General features: G+C 41.5%; 2 protein-coding genes and 1 pseudogene across 8 annotated transcripts in view; 1 reads left to right on the forward strand and 2 right to left on the reverse strand.

Annotated features, from left to right (window-relative positions):
- Positions 1–21,697, reverse strand: part of ILRUN (inflammation and lipid regulator with UBA-like and NBR1-like domains) — a 101,802-nt gene that overhangs the window by 59,273 nt on the left and 20,832 nt on the right. For all 7 annotated transcript variants that reach the window (XM_016192413.2, XM_016192412.2, XM_060189636.1 and 4 more), the window contains exon 2: positions 14,151–14,305. In XM_016192413.2, coding sequence (XP_016047899.2) covers positions 14,151–14,305 — 155 coding nt within the window. The remainder of the gene's footprint in view (positions 1–14,150; positions 14,306–21,697) is intronic.
- Positions 380–1,587, reverse strand: LOC103122192 (golgin subfamily A member 7). Its single transcript, XM_007532788.3, has one exon. The coding sequence runs from the start codon at positions 1,526–1,528 to the stop codon at positions 1,115–1,117; it is 414 nt and encodes a 137-aa protein (XP_007532850.1). The 5' UTR covers positions 1,529–1,587; the 3' UTR covers positions 380–1,114.
- On the forward strand, positions 6,392–7,276 carry LOC103122191 (plasmanylethanolamine desaturase 1-like; annotated as a pseudogene).

The raw sequence follows: 21,697 nt of genomic DNA on the forward strand, positions 1-21,697 counted from the left end.
AGGGGAGTCGCTTCATAGGCGGTGAAGCAGGTCTGCGGGTGTCTGTCTTTCTCTCCCCCTCTCTGTCTCCCCCTTCTCTCCCCATTTCTCTCTGAAATATCCAACAACGAACAACATCAACAATGGCAATAATAATAACCACAGCGAGGCTACAACAAGGGCAACAAAAGGCGGGAAAAATGGCCTCCAGAAGCGGTGGATTCATGGTGCAGGCACCGAGCCCAGCAATAAGCCTGGAGGGGGAAAACAATTAATAAATAAAATTTTAAAAAGCTGGCAGTTACTCACTACTAACTCTAAAGTCAGCTATCTAGTGAAGAGCCAACCATCTGCTTTCTGAGAGATGTCGATAGTAAATTATGACATAAGTTCTTTTTTTTTTTTTTTTTTTTTTGCATTAAATACTTTTAATTAGGAAAACTGCTATAATAAAACAAAATAACATGATACACTTATTTTTTTTTTTCCAATGAATTTCAGTTGGAGAAACTTAACAACAGAAACAGATCTGTAAAATTTAAGTCATGGCAAAATTATCAACAGTAATGTTTGAAATCTGGGAGAAATCTACGGCCGTACCATCCTGAACACACCTGATCTCATCTGAAATCTGGGAGATGCACTAACACAACCAGACACAGCTACTTGTCACACAAATCTTGGAGAGGAATATTTTGTTAGTTTTGAAGCGTATGACTGAATACTGGTTTAAGATCTGACTTGCGGAAGTTTAGAGGATGGAAGCTGGCCCAAGGAATGAGGAGTCCTTGGTACTAATAGCAGATAGGAAATAAAGTTTTGTGTTGGGCTGACCAGCTGCATATTTTATCAGTGATCTTGAATAGAAAAAGTGAAATGCTTCATTGTGTTTTCTCAGAAACTAATCAAAATATTAGAGAGTCCTACACAATTTGGAGACACAAAGTGGATGCTGAGTGACCACGTCACCCTGGGTGTGGAATTTTAGAAAGTTAGTCCTTGGAGTAAATGGCACCATGGCTCTGGCAGCAGATACAAAGGAATGATGCTCTGGAGAGGAGGTAGGGGACACCCTGCAATTGGCCAGTGGATAGATGAGGGCCCCAGCTGGAGGCGGCATCTTAAATTCAATGGTTTATCTTCCACTGCTCATGCTTCTGTCTTCATAAATGGTAATTTCAATAACTCGAAGTCCTCTCTCTATGGGATCTGTCAGGAGGAGGCCTTGGGGAGCATATATCTTCTCGTTCTGCTCTTGAATATATTTGGAGACTTTCTTTAGAACCTTCTCGTAATGAGTTTCCATACACAAGAAGATGGTATATGCTGTTAAACAAGCCAAGCAGCCTTCAAGATACGACTGGCCACCAAGCTTCTCTGCTTCTGCATAAAGGTTATTTAGAGTTCGAACTGTTTCTTCAAACTGCTGTCTATCAATCCGGTTCTCCAGCTCCGCCGGGAACTTGGTCTGGAACTGGCAGCGCGTGCCGCTGCTGTAGTCTCGCTGGATGAACACCTTCCCGGACACCGGCGCCTGCTGCGGCCTCATGGCGGGCACAGAACGGGCGGCGCGGCCTCCTCAGCCCTCCAGCTGCTGTCGCGCCGCCTCATGACATAAGTTCTTACAGTCAACTGTTAGGTCACACAATTCTGAAAGATACCGATTCCTTTCTGTGTGTGATGCCAGGGACCTATGCATGTGCCCCGTTACCAACTTAGATCAACTTTTTCTTTTCTTTTCTTTTCACCACCAAGACTTCACATTTACACCAATCTACCTCTCCAAGCAGACTTTTTTTTTTTTTTGGTATGGTCCTCCCATGTGGTGAGCAGGGGTTCAAGTCCAAATTCTGACACGTGGTGAAATATGCACCCTACCAGGTAAGTTCTCCTGGTCCCCAGCTTTTTAAGATACTGATTTACAAGACAATTGTCACATGGGCACAATTTCTCATCCATCTGTGCTAGGTACCTGCAAACCAATCTATTGCCAACTTAGGCCCCCCCCCCCCACTATCATACACTGGGTCCCCAATGTCCACTCAGTCCTCTCAACCTCTCCTCAATCCTTGGCACTGTTGAAAGGGACCACACCTAATCCAAGTTTAATCCCGTGTTTCGCCACCAACTGTTTTATTCTTTTAATTTCTGACAGACACATAGGAAAAAGAAAAAAACATCATAGCTTCGGAATCTTTCCCAGTGTTAGGGCACTCACATAGTGCCATGGCTCGAACCCAAATCACACACGCAAAGTACGGTATGTACCCTACCAGGTAAATTATGTTTCAGTTTCAAAGATAATGATTTTTTATATAGAAGAAAAGGAAATACTATTGAGTTGTTTGGCCCACCCTGCTAAATATAACTGTAATCTAGATTTAAAAAGCATGATGCAGGGAGTCGGGCGGTAGCACAGTGGGTTAAGCGCACATGACGCAAAGCACAAGGACCAGCGTAAGGATCCTGGTTCCAGCCCCCGGCTCCCCACCTGCAGGGGAGTCGCTTCACAGGTAATGAAGCAGGTCTGCAGGTGTCTGTCTTTCTCTCCCCCTGTCTTCCCCTCCTCTTTCCATTTCTCTCTGTCCTATCTAACAACGATGACATCAACAACAACAATAATAACTACAACAATGAAAAACAACAAGGGCAACAAAAGGGTAAATAAATATTTAAAAAAGCATGATGCAATTACAAATTAAGGTTCATTTACAAGCTGGCTTAGAAGAAGATAGTTCTAGCAGAGAAAAACAGTGCTTTATGACTTTAGAAGTTAAGTATCACAGGTATACATATGTTTATGGGTATAATTATCCAGTTATAACATGTAAGTATAAACAAAATATGTCATATAATAAGAGAACATGGCAAAAATGAATTAAGCGGCAAAAAAAAAATCATACACACACTTTTTTAAAATAGTAAAAATAAAATAAATACCAGTACGTTCCAGAAAACCTGGAACCAGGCTGGATTTACTAGATATGAGTAACTACAGAAACAGTTTGAACACAGTAAAAGCATTCAAAGAGCAAACAGCACACAAACTGAATGAAAACAGTACTCTTCACTGAACTTGCAATCTTTTTTTCCTTACACTCAATAAAGTGCTTAGAACATCATAGAATTTGTTGAATGAATAAATCAAAATTATATTTTTACAATTATAGTGAAGACAAAGGCAGAAAATTAAGCAGTCAAAGGAGAGACCAGGTGGTGGCACACTGAGTTGAGAGCATACACGACCATAAGTAATGAAGCAGTGCTATAGGTGTTTCTCTTTCTCTCTCCCTAGCTCCTCTTTCTCAATTTCTCTCAGACTCTATCCAATAATTAAATATAGTAAATATACATATATATGTGTGTGTGTGTCATTTTTCAAGCTCTTTTCCCAGCTCTTCTGGCATGTTCACTATTTTTAACTATTTATTTATTTATTTATTTGATAAAGAAATTGAGAGGGGGGACAGGCAGTGGCACACCTGGTTAAGCAATCACATTACAGTGCACAAAATGCAGGTTCAAGCCCCTTGTCCCCACCTACAGGGGGAAAGCTTCATGAGTGGTGAAGCGGGGCTGCAGGTATCTGTCTCTCTCGCTCTCTATCTCCCCCTCTCCTCTCAGTTTCTGTCTCTATCCAATAATAAAGTACTTTTAAAAAGAAACTGAGAGGAAGGAGTCAGACAGTAGCACAGCGGATTAAGCACAGGTGGTGCAAAGCACAAGGACCGCATAAGGATCCCAGTTCCAGCCCCCGGCTCCCCACCTGCAGGGGAGTCACTTCACAGGTGGTGAAGCAGGTCTGCAGGTATCTATCTTTCTCTCCCCCTCTGTCTTCCCCTCCTCTCTCTATTTCTCTCTGTCCTATCCAACAACGATGACATCTACAACAATAAAACAACATGGGTGACAAAAGAGAATAAATAAATTAAAATTAAAAAAAAGAAATTGAGAGAGAAGGGGAAGAGAGAGGGAGAGAGAAAGAGTGACTTATGCAACACTGCCTCATAGCTCTGAAGTTTCCCCTCCATAGATAGGCATCATGGGATTGAACCCAGGTCCTTGTACATGGTAACGTGCCTGGTCCCTTTCATGTTCACTTCTATGAAGTTCAAAAAATTAATATGACTGGGAGTCAGATGGTAGCATAACAGGTTACGTGCACGTGGCACAAAGCAAAAGGGCCTGCATACGGATCCCGGTTTGAGCCCCTGACTCCCCACCTGCAGGGGAGTCGCTTCACAAGCGGTGAAGCAGGTCTGCAGGTGTCTATCTTTCTCTCCCTCTCTGTCTCACCCTCCTCTCTCCATTTCTCTCTGTCCTACCCAACAATGATACCCAACAATGATAACATAAATAACAACAATAATAATAACTACAACAATTAAGCAACAAGGGCAAGAAAAGGGAATAATTTTTTTTAAAAAAAGGACAAGCTTAAACTTAAATAAATAAGACTATAAAGTCACTCTATCATATCAATCACAACTACTTTAATAATATGTTCAACTTAAGATTCAGTACAGCTGGGACAACTGAGAAGTTTAAGTTCCAGTAAAGAAAAATGCCTACTTCCATAAGTAGAGCAGTTTTAAATTCTCACTTTAAACTCTTAAGATTTCTGCCCAAGTTTCCCATGTCTTTTAATACTTAATAATGATGAAAGTTGGATTCTGTATCTACATCATTAAATGCCTTGCTTCTTTTTTTTCTACATCCTGTATCTAAAGATTTAAAGTCTAAAAATTACCTTTATTTGGAAGTCGGGAAGTAGTGCAGCAGGTTAAGCACACGTGGCACAAAGCGCAAGGACTGCCATGTGGATCCCAGTTGCAGCCCCCGGGTCCCCACCTGCAGGGGAGTCGCTTTACAGGTGGTAAAGCAGGTCTGCAGGTGTCTTTCTCTCCACCTCTCTGTCTTCCCCTCCTCTCTCCATTTCTCTCTATCCTATCCAGCAATGACGACATCAATAACAATAAGAACTACAATAAAACAACAAGGGTAACAAAAGGGAATAAACATTTTTTAAAAATTTTGTTTTAATTACCTTTATAGGAAACAAACAGCTAGAAATTGAGAGGGTAGGGGAAGATAGGGAGAGGAAAAGAGACACCTGCAGCCTGCTTCACCACTTGCAAAGCTTTCCCCCTGAAAGTGGGGACTGGGGACTTGAAACCAGGTCCTTGTACATTGTTAATATGTGCGCTCAATCAGGCCCATTAAAATCTTATTTTATTTAACATGTGACATTTACCTTCTTTCAGATTACTGGGACAAGCATATACAGTTACTGTCACATTGGTTGTATATTTGAATGTCTACCAATTTCCAAAATGTAACAGCAGAGAGATGCCATAAAAATTACCTATAGGGGCCAGGCAGTAGCACAGCGGGTTAAGCGCACATGGCTGGAAGCACAAGGACTGGAACACAGATCCCTGTTCGAGCCCCCGATTCCTCACCTGCGGGGGGGGGGGGGGTGTCACTTCACAGGCAGTGAAGCAGGTCTTCAGGTGTCTTTCTCTCCACCTCTGTCTTCCCTTGCTCTCTCAATTTTTCTCTGTCCTATCCAACAACAATGACAGCAATAACAACAATAACAATTAAAAAAAAAAAGACAAAAGGGGAAAAAAGGCTTCCAGGAGCAGTGGATTCATAGTGCAAGCACTGAGCCCCAGCAATAACCCTGGAGGGAGGGAGGGAGGGTGGAAGGGAGGGATATGAAACTTTTTCAGTAAGCACTTTCATATGAAAAATAATGAATAAGGGGCCAGGCGGTGGCGCACCTGGTTAAGTGCAATTACTATGGTGCGCAAGGACCTGTGTTCAAGCCTCTGGTCCCCACCTGCAGGGGGAAAGCTTCACAAGTGGTGGGCAGGGTTGCAGGTGTTTCTCTGTCTCTCTCCATCTCTATCTCCCTTTCCCCTCAATTTCTCTGTCTCTATCCAATAATAAATAAATAAATAAAGGTTTTATTAAAAAAAAGAGAGAGAGAGAGAAATAATGAGAGTAAGAAAGCCAGAGCAGAAATAGCTATATTCTGTTATACCTTTAAGCTACTACTATATTTCCAGGAAAGACTTGGACAATATCAGGATGTCAAAGAATCAGAGCATGTGAGCATGCTCTTGAATAAAGAATCTGTTCCCAAAGAGACTCTTATGCCTGAGGCTCCAAAGTTCCAGGTTCAATCCCCCACACCATTATAAACCAGAGATAAGCAATGCTTTGGTGATTTAAAAAAATCTGTTACTTGGTTATGGAGGTCAGTTTCTCCTTATTCAAAAGAAAAGCATTTAGTCTACAAATGAAAAGCTATTTTATAACAGCTGAACAACTTTCAGAATAAAAAAATATATATTTGTGCAAAGTACCATTAAAAAAAATAAAGTCTCAACCGGGGACTGAGTGGTAATTGGCCGGCGTGATCTCCCCGCAGTTCCGCGGCCCAGCGCCGCCAGAGAAGCGCAGCCAGCAGGCAGGACGAGTGGCCATGGCGGCTGCCGAGGAATGGCCAGGACAGCAATCAGCGCTGGACGAAGACGAGGCTGCGTATTGCCGGCACTGGGGCACGCAGCATGCCGGGCCGTGAGCTGGCCTTGCTCTCCTCTACAGGCAAACGCTTCTAGGAGTGGTGCTGTGTGGTCCTGTGCTTCAGCCTCATTGCCCACAACCTGGTCCACCTCCTGCTGCTGGCCCGCTGGGAGCACACACCTTTGGTCATGCTGGGCATTGTTGCAGGAGCTCTCATTGCTGACTTCTTGTATGGCCTGGTGCGCGGGGGAGCCGACACTTGGGGCTCTGTGGAGCTGCCCGTTGTGGGGAAGGCTTTTATCTGACCATTTCGAGAGCATCACATAGACCCAACAGCCATTACTCGGCATGACTTCATTAAGATCAATGGGGACAACTGCCTGGTGACATTGCTGCCACTGCTGAATATGGCCTACAAGTTCCACACCCAGACCATCGAGGCTCTGGAGCAGCTGTACCCCTGGGAGTGCTTTGTCTTCTGCCTGATTATCTTCAGCACTTTCACCAACCAGATCCACAAGTGGTCACACACGTACTTTGGGCTGCCATACTGGGTCACCCTCCTGTAGGACTGACACAGCATCCTGCCTCATAAACACCATCGAATCCACCATGTCTCACCCCACGAGACCTACTTCTGCATCACCACAGGCTGGCTCAACTACCCTCTTGAGAAGATGGGCGATGCCTGGAGGACCTCATCTAGGGCCTGACGGATGAGAAGCCTCAAGCAGATGACTAGATATGGGTCCAGAAGATCTAATAATTCTTCCGAGCCAGCCACCTCATTGTCATCCTTCCCTAGCACCCCCAAACCGAAGCCATCTGCCAAATTCTAGCCTCCTCCAGGTGGAGAGGATGCCTCCTGGGCTGGACCCAGGCACCCCCAGCCTACCTCTTGTGACACAGAATACTTGAGCCACTGATTTTACGTCTTCTCACCCCCCCTAACTCCCCCCCCCCTTTTTTTTCTTTGTTTCCTCTCCCTGGCCCCTTCCCAACCATCTGAGCTGCTCTTATCTACCAAGCCTGACTGCAGAAAAAGGAGCCCCTCCTGCCAGCTGCCCCAGGGAGAGAAGATGCTCACCATTCCCATCCTCACTCCTACCACCCCCCCCCCCCCGCCCACTGGGTAGCCTGTCGGCATAGCTGGTATTAGGGCCACTGAGGCATCTTCTCTATCCCCTTGACTGGCCCTGGATTGTGTAGATGTCCCCGAGCAAGGACACCTAAGTGTCATGGGAACACTGTATTGCCACAGCCCTGTAGACTCACCACAAAGGCCTGAGTAGACAACCAGCTACCATCCTCAGCTTGGCCTATCCACTCACAAATGACAGAAGGACAGCAAGAGTCTGGGAACAGCTGGCCGGAAGAAGCCAGAACACCTGCCCACGTCAGTTCTACCCTGGTGTCCCCACCTGCCCACATGATTCCAGCTGGAGCTGATGTTTCTAACCACTGGATATCTTTGCAGGGCCTGGCCCCTACCAAAGGTCATGGTCACTTGGAAGGAGACATATTGTTCCCTCTGACCAGGTCTATGTCAGAGAAGAAAGGAAGAAAGAGTGGGGCTTCTTTTTTTTTTTTTGGTTGTGTGTGTGTGTGTGTGTGTGTGTGTGTGTGTGTGTGTGTGTGTGTGTGTGTGTGTTTAAAAGGTGCTTTTGCTTGTTTAATGTAAATAACAGAAAGCCTTAATATAAAAAAATTTTAAAAATTAAAATAAGATCAACGGTTGGGCAGTAGCTTAGTGGATTGAGCACACATGGCGTGAATCACGAGGACTAGTGGAAGGACCCCAGTTCAAGCCCCCAGCTCCCCACCTGCAGGGGGGTCGCTTCACAAGCAGTGAAACAGGTCTGCAAGTGTCTATCTTTCTCTCCCCCCTCTGTCTTCCCCTCCTCTCTCCATTTCTCTGTTCTATCCAACAACAACATCAATTAAAACAACAATAATAACCATAACAAGGATAAAAAAAAAACAAGGGCAACAAAAGGGAAAAAAGAAAATCTCCAGCAACTATTTTAAAACTTTTCAAGAAGCATTCATGAACAAGAATGCCCTTTTACAGGAAAATTACAGATTCAGAGTGTGTTTTGTTTTTTTGTTACCAGAGCACTGTTCAGCTCTGGCTTATGGTGGTGCACGGAATTGAACCTAGGACTTTGGAGTCTCAGGCATGAGAGTCTGTTTGCATAACCATTATGCTATCTACCCTCCGCCAGTCTGTTTTGAACTGGAATTATTAATACTAAAAGCAGGAGGGAAAAGTGAACATCAACACAAATTTTCTTCACATTAACATAAAATGCAGACTTTTGGGGGATTTGACATTTTAACCATCCCATATAAATCTCTCCCAACTCCCATTAGTGAGTAGATATATAGAGGCTTTTTGAAATGTAAAATGATTATTCTATGACAAGATATTTAAAATCTTTCCTTTTCGTAGTAATAGTTTTTGTTTTTTAAACACAGCACTGCTGAACTCTTAATTTATGATGGTGTTAGGAATGAACCTGGAACCTCTCAGAAGGTCTTTTGCATAACTATGAAGCTGTCTTCCTTGTCCATTAAAAACATTCCAATAGTACTTTAGCAGCTTTACAATTTAAAATATATATTTTTTTAATTTAGTATTTTAAAAGAGCAATGGGGAAGGGGGAGAAAGGAGGGGAAGGAAGAAGGAAAAGTATTGTGGGAAGAGAAAGGAATGCGGGTTGGGGAGTATAATGGAGAGCAAGAGAGTATGAACACACCAGAACATCATTCTGGCTCATGTGATACCAGAGATCAAGCTCGGGACCTCAGGCCTACAAGTCCAGAGCTTTTAGTCACTACACTACCTCCAGGGTCACATAAACTAATTCTCTTATAAGGTTTATACACTCAGGGAGCCTAGAGATGGTTCACCTGTGCGTACTCTGCCCTGGACGGTGCCTAGGTTCATGCCCGAACCTCACAGAGGGAGTTCCACTAATGATAAAGTGATGGTGCCATGTCTTTCCTCCCCCTTTCTCTCTTCCTCTGTCTCTATCTGAAGTTGGAAAGAAAAAAAAACCTTCTGGGATCAGAACTATAAAAGTGTGAGGGAGGTAGGTGGGAGTTGTTTGTCTACTAAAAGAAAGAATATAAAAGACAGACAAGAACTAGCAATACTCAGCTCTAAATTAAAGTGGGGCTACAGGTTGAATCTGCAGCCTCTGGGGCATCAGACATGCAAGTCAGTGCTCTCCAATACTGAAATACCTTTCCAGATTTGAGCTAATTTCTTTAAATTCAACTTTTGAGTGAGTCATATTTGCTGAAGACTCATCACTCAAAAGAGATTCATAGGTTTCAAGTGAATTTTTGGCAAATAATAGTAGGCATTAAAAAAAAAAAAAAGTTGGGCGGTGGTGCAGCAGGTTAAGCACAGGCAGCCGAAGCAAAAGGACCAGTGTAAGAATCCCGGTTAGAGCCCCCGGCTCCCCACCTACAGAGGAGTCGCTTCACAGGGGGTGAAGCAGGTCTGCAGGTGTCTGTCCTCTCCCTCTCTCTCTGTCTTCCCCTCCTCTATTTCTCTCTGTCCTATCCAACAAAGACGATATCAATAACAGCGACAATAACTACAACAGTAAAAAAAACAAGGGCAACAAAAGGGAAAATAAATAAATATAATAAAATTTTTTTTTAATTTATTCTATGTATAAAAGGGGTGGGGTGGTGGGGGAGACCAGAGCATCACTCTGGTACATGTGATGCCAGGGATTGAACTCAGGATTTCATGCTTGAAAATCCAATGAATAATAGCAGATTTTAATAATTCAGAGAAGAAATAAGATGAGTATAAGCTGAAGAGACTGTTTTGATTTTTTTCTAATCAAATAATACCAAAAAAGTAAAAAATAGTAAAATTTTGAATAAATAAAACTTTCAAGAATACAAAACATGCAAGTTTTCTGCAGTACTGTAATGTCCTTCTCTAACACAATGTATTGCACTGTTACAATGAGAGCACACCCAATTTAGCATCCATGACAACAAATGTAAACTATGGAGAAGATAGCATACTGGTTATGCAAAGTTACTCTCAAGCCTGAGGCTCCAAGGTCCCAGGTTCAATCTCCTGTACCATCATAAGCCAGAGCTGAGCAGTGCTCTACTAAATAAATAAAATAGGTCTACCATAACACCAAATGTAAAGACCCAGGTTCAAGCCTCCAGTCCCCACTTGCTCATTCTCCCTAATCTCTTCCTCCCCTCTCTCAATTTCTTTTATATGTATTTTTTAATGAGAGCTACAAAGAGAAAAATAGATGCACAACGAGAGAGAGACGTAGGGAGAGAGAGACTAGAGCATTGTAAAAGCTCTGGCTTATGGTGGTGCTGGGGATTAAATATAGGACCTTGAAATCTCAGCCCCTCTCAATTTCTTTATTAAAAATCACAAGGAGCAATGGACTTGGGATGCAGGTACCAAACTCCAGCAATAATTCTGGGGGGGGTGGTGGTAGTGATGGTGGTGATAATAATAATCAAAAGGAAAAGAAACCAATGAAAAATTTACAAAGTCCCAACTATCTAAAATATTGGGTCAATTCAGGTTAAATGTATTTGCTTAGTGACACATCCAAGAGAGAATTACTTCTAAATAAAGCAGAAACTATAATAGACTAACAATTCCATACATCATTATATAAAAGACTAGCCTAACAAGCCTTTCCTTTTCATAAAAGAAATGAAGTACAAAGAACTATAAATAGTAAATAGAGTAAAAAAAAAAATAGCACTTTTAAAGGTTTACTTCAGGGGGGCACACATAATACAAAGCACAAGGATCCAGGTTCAAGCCCCTGGCTCCCCAGCTGCAAGGGGGTTGCTTCACAAGTGGTGAAGCAGGTCTGCAAGTATCTATTTTGTAATGTCTCTCCATCTTCCCTCTCTCAATTTTTCTCTTATTTAAAAAAAAAAAAAAAAAGACCACAGGAGCAGTGGATTTTGTAGTGCCAGCACTGAGCCCCAGCAATAACCCTGGAGGCAAAGAAAAGGTTTACTTCAGATCTCAAGAGTTCACTAATGAGATTACCTAGCTCCTACATATAACCATATATCTTTAGTTGGGGTTATTAGACAAAATTGGTTGTGCCCACTAGTAAAGATTTTCTCCATGTCAATGTAAAAGCCAGACTTTTTTTTTTTAGGTCTAATTTGACACTATATACCTACATTCACACATATTTAGTTGAATACTCTCCTGCCTAGTTTTTCATCTCTTAGAACTTTTCCTTAAGTCTTATTAGCAAAGAAGTTGTGGCATCCTTACCCAGTCAGCACAAGCTGTTATTAGATAGGACAATAATAAAAACATCCAAATTATGGGAGTCGGGTAGTAGCGCAGTGAGTTAAGCGCATGTGGCACAAGCGCAAGGACCAATGTAAGGATTCTGGTTCGAGCCTCCAGCTCCCCACCTGCAGGGGAGTCGCTTCACAGTCAGTGAAGCAGGACTGCAGATGTCTATCTTTCTCTCCCCCTCTGTCTTCCCCTCCTCTCTCCATTTCTCTCTGTCCTATCCAACAACTACGAAAACAATAATAACTACAACAATAAAACAACAAGGGCAACAAAAGGGAATAAATATTTTTTAAAAACCATTCAAATGAAGTCATTAGAATAGAATCTCATGAGTAAAGAGAATAATTAACAGGTATCAGACGCATACTTAAGATAGTGTTTTGAGGGGTAGGGGTAGACAGCATAATGGTTATGCAAAGAAACTCTCATGCCTGAGGCTCCAAAGCTCTATGTTCAATCTCCCACACTATCATAAGCCAGAGCTGATCAGTGCTTTGGTTAAAAAAAAAAGTCTTGAAAGAACTATGGCTAACTTGGTGCTCTCTTCAAAAAAATATAAATGGGGCTGACTAGTGTGGCACCAGACTAAGTGCACATATTACCATGTGCAAGGATACAGGTTTGAACCACTCCCTACCTGCAGGGAGGATGTTTCATGAGTGGTAAAGCAGGTCTGCTGATGTCTCTCTCTCTATCTTCCCCAACCCTTTCAATTTCTCTCTGTCCTATCCAATTTAAAAAAAAGGAAAAAATGGTCACTAAGAGTGGTAGATTTGTAGTGCCAGCACTGAGCCCCAACAATAACCCTGTGACCAAAAAAAAGAAAAAAAATACATTCATGCAAAAGACTTTCATGCCTGAGGCTCTGAGGCTCTGAGGTTCAATCCCTAGGCCCACCATAAGCCAGAGCTGAACAGTGCTCTGGCATGCGTGTGTGCATGTATGTATCTCATTAAAATAAAGTAAATAAAACATTTTCTTGTAAATATATTCCAGGGGGTAGTGCAGTGGATGAAGTACTGGCACTCAAGCATGAGGTCCAAAGTTCAATTCCCAGAATAGCACCGCCATAACACAGACATACCACAGAGCAAAACACTGCTATGGTTAAAAATAAATGAATGAATAGATAAATAAATATAGACAGAGAGAAAGGCAAAGAAGATAAAAAGATAATTTAATAAATTGCTAGACAAAAAGTAAAGAGTTGGGGCCAGGCAGTGGTGCACCTAGTTAAGTGCATGTGTTACCAAGAGCAAGGACACAAGTTCAAGCCCACAGTTGTCACTTGTAGGGGCAAAGCTTCACAAGTAGTAAAGCAATACTGCAGGTGTCACCCCTGCCTCTCTTTTTTAAGTAGCTGTGTAAGCAGTCTTTTTTTTTCCTCTTTTCTTTTTGCCTTCAGAGTTATCTCTGGGGCTTAGTACCAGCATTACAGACCTATTGATCCTGATGGCCATTTTTTCCCATTTTACTGGATAGGACAGAAAGAAATTGAGAGGAGGGGGAGATAAGGAGGTAGGGAGGGGAGACGGGAAGGGGGAGACCTACAGACCTGCTTCACCACTTGTGAAGCTTTTCCCCTGCAGATGGGGCCAGGGGTTTGAAACCAGGTCCTTGCACACTGTAATGTGAGAGCTTAACCAGGTGCACTGCCTGGCCCCTTAAGGTTGCCTTAAGGTTGCCTCAAAACCAAGTTAAAAAAAATCTCTTCTCAGTCTTTCCAGATTTCCCATTCTGAGCAAATCCCATACTTTATTTTGAAAGTGATATCCACATCTCAAAAATCACAACAAATTTTCAGGGAAAATCATCCTTGTAGTTGCAAATAAAACAGGTGAACTTTCAAAAGAGCAGATGCTCATAGTACTTTCTCACTATGTTCCTTGTTCTATTAAAGAGTGTACATGTTCTAGCCTACTGGAAATGACTAGAAAGCCCAATGCAAACGTTAAATGATAGCAAAGAACTGTATAATTAGGTTGCTGGAAAAGTCATGAAACATTTTTGCATAGAAAAATGTCATGGCTTTTCCAACAGCCCAATATCAATACTTGGGAGTCAATACTTACTACCACACAATGGCTTAGTTCCTATTATTATAATTTCAAGGCCTAAATTATTCTTTTTAAATTAGAGTAAGGGATTTCCACTGGTGTTTGGTCACCATGATAATATATTATGCACAGAAAAAAAAGCTAGAATTATAATTACATAACTTAAACACTTCCTTCTTATTTCGATTAACCACTAAGAAGAGAAAAAATTGTATATAAGGGAGAATAGCCCATGATACACTTACCAGAATTCTGGATCCTCCAGGTTTTTATAAACTGGGTATCAGGAGGTATGGACTCCCCTTCTCCTATGGTGACATCTTCAACAAAGGACATAGAGGGCACACTGATGTTTGGGCTCTCAAAATCATAGTAGGCGCCAATTGCTGCTTGTAAGTTCCTACAAATAATAAAATAAAACATCTTCAGTCCAGACTATATTTTACCTAGTAGCAATTGATGAAACTTTTAAGTTTTCAAATGAGCAGAATCATATAATTAACAGTATGGCTTATGAGTGCCAGAAGACCAAAGGCCACTGAAGAATTTAGATACACTGTATATATTACAAAGATCAAAGAATTGGTTGGCTGTTTCTCTTAGGGTCCTACTCGTGACAATCTAGTGGCAACATTCCCAGTTCCCACAATAGTCAGCAATACAAAATCATTTTTTTTCTAAATATAATCCAATCCAGCAGTTAAATTGTGGATTAATGAGCATGAAATAGGGATTAGGCAGTGGCACTTGGTTGAGTACACACATTACCATGTGCAAGGACCCAGGTTCAAGTCCTCAGTCCCCTCTTGCAGAGGGCAAGTTTCATGAGTAGTGAAGCAGAGCTGCAGGTGTCTGTTTCTCTCTTCCCTCTCTCCCTCCTCATTCCCATCTGAATTTCTCTCCTAACAAAAAAATAAAAAATAGAAATAAGCTCTGACAGTAAACAGCTGTTCAACAGAGATACTAACAACAACACACTTCTCCAAAGGATCTGTCTAATACAGGTGTCTGCAACTGCCAGAAAGGAAGGCCATCTATATTTAGAACAGTTCCCTCAGGTCAAGCCTCACACAATGGTGGGCTGTCACATTAGTCAGTAATAACTAGAATTACACCACTACCAAACTGCCTACCTATGTGTGTGCTATACATGGAGCAGAGCTCAACCAGGGGCCAAACTGTGCCTTGTTTACCTGACCATTCATAAGGGTATCTTGGCCTTTACTCCTAGCTGGTTCCTTATCTAGGTGACTGATCCAAAAATGAAGATTATGACTGGTCAAACTTGGGGAAGTACAGTCTTACCACCCATAGACAGACTTAAGAATAAAGAATACACCTAGTTTCAGACTTACACTTACGGATCAGGGCAAAAAATGAGGGAGATAAAAATAAGACAAGTTTGTATTTTTCTCTGGTGAAAACTATGTATTCACCTTTTTACAGACATCATTTTTCTGCTGCAGGTCTCCAGAAAGCAGCCTACCCAACAGTTTCCTGTCTGCTTAGCTATAAGATTAACTTGGGGGGGGCCCATTTGTACACTCAGAACAACTGCCAATTCTCATCCCTAGCCTTTATCACATTTCACCAATTGGCTCCACCCAGCAGCCGACAGGATTTCAAGACCCTGTGCAGCAGAAACATTAACAAGTGGAAAAGTTAAGCTACCCTACTCAGGCGGATTCAGCTCCCTCTTCAGGTCTTACACACAGAGAGATTAAGAGACATTTTTCAAGTCCAAGTCCAAAGTGAAACTGAAAGTTGTAGACTAAATCCTGGCAGGAAACAGGAAGGGAGGATGACAAAGCAAATCCATTTCCCAAATACAAGTTGGAAACTGGACTTTAGCCCAGCAGTACTCTCACCTATCAGGTAAAGTACACAGGTCAAAATGTACCACTCTGCTGTTTAGATTACTGCCTCACTAGGCTGAGCAACTGGAGGGATAGACCAAGCAGCTCTAATTTGGTGTGAGAATAAGCAGACATGATTGCATGTGTTACTGTTCAAAACAACATACTCAGCTATTATTAGCCAACAAGAAATTCTATATGAAATAGAACTGGTTAAGGAAGTAGGAGAGGGAGAACACTGACTCAGTTTTCACCTATCCCTGAGAGTTTAAGCTTCCAAGTTACTTTGGAGTATTTATACAAAAAAGATTGTGATCTTATTTCAGACTGGAAAAAAAAAAAAAAAAACACCCTGAAGAACAAAAGGAAACAGTATAATTGAGTGAAAAGGCTGAGGCTAAAATGGCTGGTAGTGAGAGTAATTGCATAACATTCTAAGTATTAGATTAACACCAGAGAACCATACCTTTATGGTGAAAATGGTACATTTTGTGTTACAAAGTCTGGGTTTTATTTGGAGCAGCTTCTATCCCTGGCTATGAAGCATTAAACAAGTGGCCAAGCAACAAAGTCAGTGTAATAATCTGCAAAACTGAGTTTTGTTTTGTTTTGTTTTGTTTTTAAGTATTTTATTTACTTATTAATGAGAAAAGTAGGAGGAGAGAGAAAGAACCAGGCATCATTCTGGTACATGTGCTGCTGGGGATTGAACTCGGGACCTCATGCTTGAGAGTCCAATGCTTTATCCATCGTGCTACCTCCCAGACCACGAAACTGAGTTTTTTAACTACAGTTATATTCACTTTTTTATTATAAAATTTACAATACTCACAAGGCATTGTAAGTAAACCATCTGGGTTGGCAGTTATTTACTCAATACATCATTAATAAGCATTTTTCATATAGATACAGAACACTTAATTTTGTACTACTCATACATAAATCAAATTGATGGCATAAAGAAAAAAAATCCATAGACAAGTACACAGATATATCATCCTAAAACAAGGTAAAAGACAGCTAAATATCAAGAAATTAGAATTAAATTAAAAGGGGAATACCAGGGAGTCGGGCGGTAGTGCAGCAGGTTAAGCACACGTGGTGTGAAGCACAAGGACCAGCATAGGGATTCCGGTTAGAGTCCCCCCCCACCCCCACCTGCAGAGGAGTCTCTTCACAGGTGGTGAAGCAGGTCTGCAGGTGTCTATCTTTCTCTCCCCTTCTTTGTCTTCCCCTCCACTCTCCATTTCTCTCTGTCCTAACAACGATAACATCAATAACAACAATAATAACTACAACAATAAAAAACAAGGGCAACAAAAGGCAAAATAAATAAATATATATATATTTTTGAAGCCAGTCAAATCCAGCAGTGGGGGGGTTGTTTACAAACTTTAGTGACACTAACGTTAATAGTTTTTCTGATAACCCACTACCTTCGGACCAGCCATGTATATATTTTTTAAAGCGGGAATACCAGCTCAGGTTCTCAGGGAAATAAAATTGTTATTTCTTTCCATTCTATGAGCAAATCAGTAACTCAAAAGATGTGAATTATGAGAAAAAGAAAATTACCTATCTTAAGAAAAATAAACCTCTCTAGTTAACCACAAACAATAGCATCTCAAGGCTTTGAATGCTACTCTGAAATACACTAAGTTTCCCATACCTGTAGAATACCAATGATACAGCTGGCTACCTAGGTCGCATGCTCACCAGGAATCAGGAAAGCCTCACTATTTGAATGAATGAGTGGGGGAAAAAATAATAACGAATGAAAAAAAGGCGGGCGTAGCAGCACATAGCTCGAAGGGAAGTGCAGGGGAGTCGCTTCACAGGCAGTGAAGCAGGTCTGCAGGTGTCTGTCTCCCCCCTCCCCCCCGTCTTCCCCTCCTCTCTTCATTTCTCTCTGTCCTATACAACAATAATAACGACAACAATAAAACAAGCGCAACAAAAGGGAATAAATTTTTTTTTAATCTTAAAAATAAAAAATAAAAATCAAGCATTGCACCATAAAAAAGCAAAGTGGTGTCACTGTTTTGGATTTAGAGATGTTAACCAGGTGGGGGAGATAGCTTAATGGTTATGCAAACAGACTCTATCATGCTTGAGGCTCTGAGGTCCCAGGTTCAATTCCCCACACCACCATAAACCAGAGCTGAACAGTGCTCTGGTATAAATAAATAAACAGAGATGTTAACAACCAAGTGTACAATATGGTTTTTGAGAGCTGGATTTTAATTATTTTAAAAAGATACACTTGGGGGCAACTGAGGAAATTTAGATATGAATTGGATCTTTTTTATTAGTAAAGAACTTTTGTAGAGGCCAGAAAAATCAAGTCTCTGATTGTCAGAGAAATGCAAATCAAGACAACAATGAGATATCACTTCACTCCTGTGAGAATGTCATACATCAGAAAAGGTAACAGCAGCAAATGCTGGAGAGGGTATGGGGTCAAAGGAACCCTCCTGCACTGCTGGTGGGAATGCAAATTGGTCCAACCTCTGTGGAGAACAGTCTGGAGAACTCTCAGAAGGCTAGAAATGGACCTACCCTATGATGCTGCAATTCCCCTCCTGGGGATATATCCTAAGGAACCCAACACATCGATCCAAAAAGATCTGTGTACACATATGTTCTTGGCAGCACAATTTGTAATAGCCAAAACCTGGAAGCAACCCAGGTGTCCAACAACAGATGAGTGGCTGAGCAAGTTGTGGTATATATACACAATGGAATACTACTCAGCTGTAAAAAATGGTGACTTCACCGTTTTCAGCCGATCTTGGATGGACCTTGAAAAATTCATATTATATGAAATAAGTATGAAACAGAAGGCTGAATATTATGGGATGATCTCACTCTCAGGCAGAAGTTGAAAAACAAGATCAGAAACGAAAACACAAGTAGAATCTGAAATGTAATTGGCATATCGCACCAAAGTAAAAGACTCTGGGGTGGGAGTGGGTGGGTGGGGAGAATATAGGTCCATGAAGGATGATAAATGACATAGTGGGGGTTGTATTGTTAAATGGGAAACTGGGGAATGTTATGCATGTACAAACTATTGTATTTACTGTTGAATGTAAAACATTAATTCCCCAATAACGAAATAAAAAAATAAAAATAAGTAAATAAAAACATTGTTAGATTGACAAATTAAAAAAAAAGAAAAATAAAAATCATATCTCACCTGGTATAGTACACACTTTGCCATATGTGAGGGCTGGGTTACAGCAACAACACCACACAGCATATAAATGGTGAAGGACCATTTGGGATAAAGAAGATGATCGGGGGGACCGAGTGGTGGTGTACCTGGTTGAGTGTACATATGACAATGCACAAGGAACCAGGTTCAAGCCCCTAGTCCCTACTTGCAGGAGGAAAGCTTTGCAAGTGGTGAAGCAATGTTGCAGCTATCTCTGTCTCTCCCTCTCTATCATCTCCTTCCCTCTAGATTTTTGGCTGTCTCTTTCCAATAAATAAAATAAAGATAATAAAAAAAAAAATTTTAAAGATAATCGGGGGCCAGGCGACAGTGCAACGGGTTAAGTGTATATGGCACAAAGCGCAAAGATCCCAGTTGGAGTTCCCAGCTCCTCACCTGCAGGGGAGTCGCTTCACAAGTGGTGATGCAGGTCTGCAGGTGTCGTCTATCTTTCTCTCCCCCTCTGTCTTCCCCTCCTCTCTCCATTTCTCTCTGTCCCATCCAACAACAACGACAGCAATAACAGTAATAACAACGATAACCAACAAGGGCAACAAAAGGGGAAAAAATAGCCTCCAGGTGCAGTGGATTCATAGTGTAGACACCAAGCCCCAGCAATAATCCAAAGGCAAAAAAAAAAAAAAATCAGTATTCTCAAACCTATCAAATTAACTGATGGATGATACATTTAGTATGTGAAAACAGCAAGAGGGGAAAAAAAACTTGTGAATTATTTCACTAAAAGTTGATTTCACTAAATGTTGTGGTGCCTTACTCTCTCACAAGCTCCTCGGCCTCTCTAGCTATCTCTTTCCTTCTATATGTCTATCTGAAATTTAAAATAGGAAAAAAGTTCACCAGAAGCATTGGAATTACAAAGGCAAAAGGCACTAGAAGGGAGGGGAAAAAATGAAGTGAATTATCTCAGGTAAGAAAAGTTTGTGATTATGTAAGAGTGTCCTTGTTTTTAGTAAAGGCATGCTGAAATATGTAGTGATGGTTCATAATGTTTATAGCTCTCAAATGACTTAAACACAGCAAGACAGTTCACCTGCCATGTACATGACCCAGGCTCAATACCATATGGGAGTACTGTGGCACCAGATACTGCCTCAGTGCTATGTTTTCTTTTTATTTATTTATTTATTGCCTCCAGGGTTATTGCTGAGGAGCTCGATGTCTACTCCACAAATCCACTGTTCCTAGAGGCTATTTTTTCCCCTTCTGTTGCCTGTGTTGTTTTAATGTTGTCTCTTTTTACCTCTGTAGGTTTGAAAAGTTTAAAATAAAGAAACTAGGTGGTGGCGCACCTGGCTAAGTGCACACATTACAGTGTGCAAGGACCTAGGTTTAAGCCCCTGGTCATCACCTGTAAGGAGAAAGCTTCACAAGTGGTAAAGCAGGGCTGCAGATGTCTTTTTCCCTATCTCCCCCTTTCCTCTCAGTTTCTCTCTGTCTCTATCCAATAATAAATTTAAAATACTTAAATTTTAAGAAGTTTAAAATACCCCAATAAAAAAAGAAAGAAATGAGAAACAAATAAAAGAAACACTTATGTAAGCAATTGTTTAAGAAATTGTGTAAGAAATAAAACAAGTGAGGGTCAGGCGGTGGCGCAGTGGGTTAAGTGCATGTGGCGCAAAGCTCAAGGACCGGCGTAAGGATCCCGGTTGGAGCCCCCGGCTCCGCACCTGCAGGGGAGTCGCTTCACAGGCGGTGAAGCAGGTCTGCAGGTGTCTGTCTTTCTCTCCCCCTCTCTGTCTTCCCCTCCTCTCTCCATTTCTCTCTGTCCTATCCAACAACGATCAACAATGGTAATAATAACCACAACGAGGCTACAACAACAAGGGCAACAAAGGGGGGGGAGTTCAAAATAAAAATGGGAAAAAAGACAAAAGAAAAGGTATTTCTGCCACTGGAAGACATATATACATATAGATAACAGATATATAGATATATGCTATAATCACAACTCAATGTGACAGAAGAAACTACAAAAGTACAGAAGAGAAAACAACTCAAAATTAAGATTTCACAGACTCATCCAACCAGGTAACATCAAAGATGTACCTCCATGAACTGATTAACTGACTAGAAAATGGAAATAAAGGGAAATTTCTAATATAAGAAGCCAAGTGGCAGGGCCAGGTAGTGGTGCACCTGGTTAAGCACACGTTACACACACTGCGCAAGGATGCAAGTTCAAGCCCCTGGTCCCCCACCTGCAGGGGAAAAGCTTCATGAGTGATGAAGCAGGGCTGCTGGTGTCTCTTTGTCTCTCTCCCTTTATCACACCCCTCCCTTTTTAATTTCTCCGTCTCTATCCAATAACATAAATAAAAATATTTTTTTAAAAATAATTTTTTAAAAAAGGAAGCAAAACTGCTATGGCACACAGATGTATAAGAGTTTCATGTTCTTTCTCTCTGGGAGTTGCCTTCTTTCTCCCCACCAATAAGTAGGTATGAAATAAGAAAAGAGCATGAGTTAGAGAACTTCTGAGTGAATAAATTACCTATTCCAGGTCCCAATTAATTAGTTCAGGAGTGAACTCTTGATTCAAAGGTAAGTCAATCTGAACCCTTTTCTGGAAATGTCAGTGTCATACATTGCCCACTGGTCTGCAGGGCAAAGAAAGCAGAATGTACAGTGAAGTGAACAACACACACTCACCAACATTCAGAAAGAGAGGTGTTTTTCTGCCATTTACGGTGTGCTA

This window comes from Erinaceus europaeus, chromosome 4 (assembly GCF_950295315.1).
Source record: "Erinaceus europaeus chromosome 4, mEriEur2.1, whole genome shotgun sequence".
NCBI lineage: Eukaryota > Metazoa > Chordata > Mammalia > Eulipotyphla > Erinaceidae > Erinaceus > Erinaceus europaeus.